Source organism: Hydra viridissima, unplaced genomic scaffold (genome assembly GCF_058129835.1).
Source record: "Hydra viridissima isolate aposymbiotic clone 2 unplaced genomic scaffold, HvirCarnegie_v1 scaffold_4, whole genome shotgun sequence".
Taxonomy (NCBI): Eukaryota; Metazoa; Cnidaria; class Hydrozoa; order Anthoathecata; family Hydridae; genus Hydra; species Hydra viridissima.
The window spans coordinates 17,552,744-17,556,968 of record NW_028324303.1 but is presented as its reverse complement, the minus strand read 5'-3'; the positions used below and the strand labels follow the sequence as shown (position 1 = coordinate 17,556,968).

At 32.2% G+C, this 4,225-nt stretch overlaps 1 protein-coding gene across 1 annotated transcript; it reads left to right on the top strand.

Moving 5' to 3' along the window:
- Window positions 1–278: 278 nt before the first annotated feature.
- Window positions 279–3,743, top strand: LOC149890215 (uncharacterized). Its single transcript, XM_090086237.1, has 3 exons — window positions 279–911; window positions 1,138–1,592; window positions 2,075–3,743. Exons 1-3 carry the CDS (start codon window positions 281–283, stop codon window positions 3,353–3,355), a joined length of 2,367 nt encoding a protein of 788 aa, XP_089942363.1. The 5' UTR covers window positions 279–280; the 3' UTR covers window positions 3,356–3,743.
- Window positions 3,744–4,225: the final 482 nt, after the last annotated feature.

The window sequence follows — 4,225 nt, the reverse complement described above, 5'->3', positions numbered from 1 at the left end:
AAAATTTCTTATGTGTAGGAAGATTTAAAAAAAGGTATCACGATGTACGAAGGTTTATAAATATATAGGAAGGTTTATAAATATATAGGAAGGTTTATAAATATATAGGAAGGTTTATAAATATATAGGAAGGTTTATAAATATATAGGAAGGTTTATAAATATATAGGAAGGTTTATAAATATATAAGAAGGTTTATAAATATATAGGAAGTAAAACAGCTTTTTTTGAGGTACAACTTAAATTTTTTTTAAATTTTATTTATACCCTATTATCTTCAGATGCTTGTAATCATACTCACCTTATTGATATATGGGGCAAATGCTGATGAAGTGGAGGATCTAGGAAAACAGTTGGATGTGTTAATTGAGTCTCTTAGTCGTCTTGAAAATGATACCAAAAAACAATTTTCAGATCTTGTTTCTATCAGATATGACGTTTTAAATTACTACAACCAAAAGATAAGACCGTTTTACGACAACTTAAACGTTAGGGAACGTAACAAGACAACTGACTTCGATAAAAATATTAAAGACAACAAAAACACACAGCAGCCCGCAGAAAATGAAATCTGGAAAACTAAATCTGTCAGAGTGACGGAACAGAAAAACAAGGACGGTTTTCTGAAAAATTTCTCTAGTTTTGTGGACTACTTGAAGAATGAAGAACTTTATTTAAACAATTTTGTAGACAACATCGGTATGAAGGCTAACTTTATTGACGGCTTATCTAATTGGGTTGATAATGCAACAAACAACTATACAGATCTAACTGTAAACGACCGAATCGTTGGACGCCTCAAAGGAGACCTAAATATGATTGAAAGACAAGTACAGCTTCAACAGTTTAACGAAGAGGAAAAAACACGTTCAGACGGCATTTCTGGAATCAAGCAAATTCGCTCAATACATAGTTAGTTGTTTAAGATTAATTTGTATTTTTGTGATAAGCAGTTTTTCCTTTTGTGTTTTTAAGAGCTTTGTGTTTCTTTTCTTGTTAATTCTATGCATGACCCTTTGTTATTCTATGTAATATATTCTATTGTTATTTAATATATGCGTTACCTATTGTTATTTAACATGAATAGTTTTGTAGCATAAATTATTTCAATTATCAGTTTATTATTTCAATTTTTTAGCCGGAGCTAAAAATTATTTTTCTAATACTCATAATGGATTGAATATTGCCAACATACATGATCATGCTAATCACATAAGAACAGTTGGTATGGGTGAGTTTGTTGCCATTTTAAATGGTTTTGAATTTCGTACTACCCACAATGACTACAGACTAAAAATGCCAGCTACATCAAATAAAACCTTTGGTGCAGTGGATGATATAAAGTTCCCAGCCGTGCCACCATCTGTTCTCAGCAAAACTACAGTTGATGCTCAGATCGCTGAGATGCGAGAATACTTCAGAGCTTTTAAAAATCAAGACAAAAATATCAGAGATTACACGCCATACTTCAAGCCGGTTCTCGTTTACTTAGAGGGAGGTTGGATGAAAAATACTGGTGACCAGATTGATCAACTTTCACAAAGCGATCGACATTTTATCGATGCTTTAAATTGGAACGACCTTCATTCCAAGGTATTTTTATAACACGCATTTACTAATATATATTAACCATAAGATAAAACGATGTTTATATGTGAAGATCTCAGTAGAAACACCAGCGATGTCACATTTTTAAAACTTATGAGTTGTTACTGTTTTTTAAACAAGTATATTTTATTTCATATACTTTTTAAATTATCAAGTGTAAAAAGTATTCCAAGCCTTATAAAAGAGGATAAAATAAAACAGAACCCAATGGAAAAAAATGAGTAATGCTCAGGGTTACGTTTGAAACAAACAATTTTTTTTCTTCTCTTTTTTAAATAAAAAATTTGATGTAAATGTAATTATTCTATATATAAAACCAAAAAACAAAATGGGGAGGAAAACTGAAATTCTAAGAAGCGTTTTAAACTTTAAAAATTGATTTTCTCAAAATAAGAAAAATGTGACATAACTGGTTTTTCCTATATATGGATATATTAATTTTTTATTATCTTTTCTTTTGCGTGAAGAGTGGGTTTACATCTTATTCTGGGACAAAAAGTAAAGATGAAAACTTAGCACACCTTCCAACTGCAATAATTGATTTTACAATAAATAAAGAACCTATTTTTGCTCAATGGAATTACAGAATTTTGTGCCATCCTTTGGGAAGTAATTTGCCGACAAGCTATTTTAAACCAATAATTGAAATTGCGGCACAGAACATGACAAAAAGAACAGACGATGATTACATCAACTCCACTTCAGCGCGGTTTGATTTAGAAGGTGTTGACGTCTACGGTACACGAACTGGGCGCGCAGCCAGGTACACTTACCTAGACTCCATCATGGAGGAAATTCCAGGGATGGATAATTATAATTCTTGGGTATCCACAAAAGGATTTGATGCTGATATTGTTTCAGCCAATCCAAAGAAAGCAAATTCAAAATTAAATGAAGGATACTACCATCGAGCGTACAATCTTAAACAAACAGATGCGATGGGGATTAATACCGCTCAACGTGGTTACTCAGATCGTTACTATATAGCTTTTACAACGCAAGAAAAGGTAGCGGGTACTTCGTACACAGAAAAATCAGGACAGACATCCAGAAAAAGTGCCCAAGCTACGTTTGCTATTCCTTTAGAGGTCATTTATTTAACTCCGTTAAGTACGTGGAATCCATATAACATTTCACATGTGGATGCTGTTGGAACTTCAAACAATGAAGATGGAAGCTTCGAGCGTCCATTTACGTATTCACTGCCAAACCGATATTCAAGAACCCCTGATGCCTTTTACAAAAACACCTCAACTTCAGAAAAAGCAGCATACTACAAACCGTTTCCCAACAGTACTCCGGTGTTAATGCGTAACTCTGGCATTCGAACTTTCTCACCCGAGATACCCGGCATAAATAATCCAATTCGTCTAAGATACCCAATTATGCCTGTCCATGGTGAAGGTAGTGCTGTTTGGAAAAAATTGAATGCAATATTGGATACAGTCAACTTTAATAGCGCTCGTGAACGTACTGTAGATTATTATGCTACAAACTCAAGCCGTATTGGAACGAAACACACGCATGCCTTTGAAGTATCAAAGTCAGATTTGTCAGCATTAAAAAATGGCATATCAAAAACTATTACCGTAACGACTGAGCGATCCCAAGGTCACACTCACCAACTAAAGATAACCTTTACTAACTCAGCGTATTATATAACAGAATGTGATGGAAATGGACCTAATGCAGTTTTCAATGACTTTTGTTTTGATGGTCATCCAGCCAAATTAACAACAAGCATTTAAATTGGAGTGTAAGTTTCATTAGCACATTGACAACGTGATAATAAAGATGAAAATCTTCTCAATAATTTTTAAAGCGTTAAAAATCTTTTTTTCTGTAAAGAATGTTTACAAAGTCTGTTGTGCACAAGTGTGATACCATAAACATAAGAAATATTCTTCTTATATTTTGGAAATATTTAACATTTATATTTGTAACAAATTAACTTTCTCACAATTACATAAACAAACTAAAAAAAAAACATTTAAAAATAGTAATGATGAATGTTAAAAATCTGTGAAAAGATAAATGTGTGATTACTCCTTTAGTTTTAACGCTCTATAAACGTAATAGTAGCTCTATAAATGTAATAGTAGCACGAGTTTGTATTAGACAGGTGATTTGGAAAAACGTGACTTTTTTATTTGTCTATGACTAACCGCATTTGGTTACAAAAAATATGAAACATATTTGTTGGATTGGAAACGTGCAAGCATTCTCATATTTGCTGGATTGCTATCCCTTTCTTAAATTTTGGGAAACTGAATGAAAAAAAAGGGTAAATAATCTTTGTATTTTCAAGTTTGCTAACTTTTTTATATTCAAGCATAAAACTTAGTTATAAAGAGTGTTCTTAAAAATCAAAAACAGGGACGGTTATAGCTGTAAACTGTATAGAATGCGTAATTAGTTATTAAGTTATTTTCTTTATATGAAAACAACCCAAACTAACAACCCAAAAACGAAAACTATAATAAAAATAGATTTGCGCTTTATTCTACACATTTTAGCCGAGAGGAAGCACTTGACTTTATCTTCATCAAAAGTCCCCACACTTTATATACTCGCCAACAGTACATAACGATTTAAAGTTTGACAAATAGTTTAATGTA

Excerpts from the sequence above, each read along its gene's own strand:
- LOC149890215 (XM_090086237.1), top strand. The coding sequence starts at position 281 with ATGCTTGTAATCATACTCACCTTATTGATATATGGGGCAAATGCTGAT. Across the intron at positions 912-1,137 it reads GCAAATTCGCTCAATACATA|CCGGAGCTAAAAATTATTTT; the intron begins GTTAGTTGTTTA and ends TCAATTTTTTAG. Across the intron at positions 1,593-2,074 it reads GGAACGACCTTCATTCCAAG|AGTGGGTTTACATCTTATTC; the intron begins GTATTTTTATAA and ends TTTTGCGTGAAG.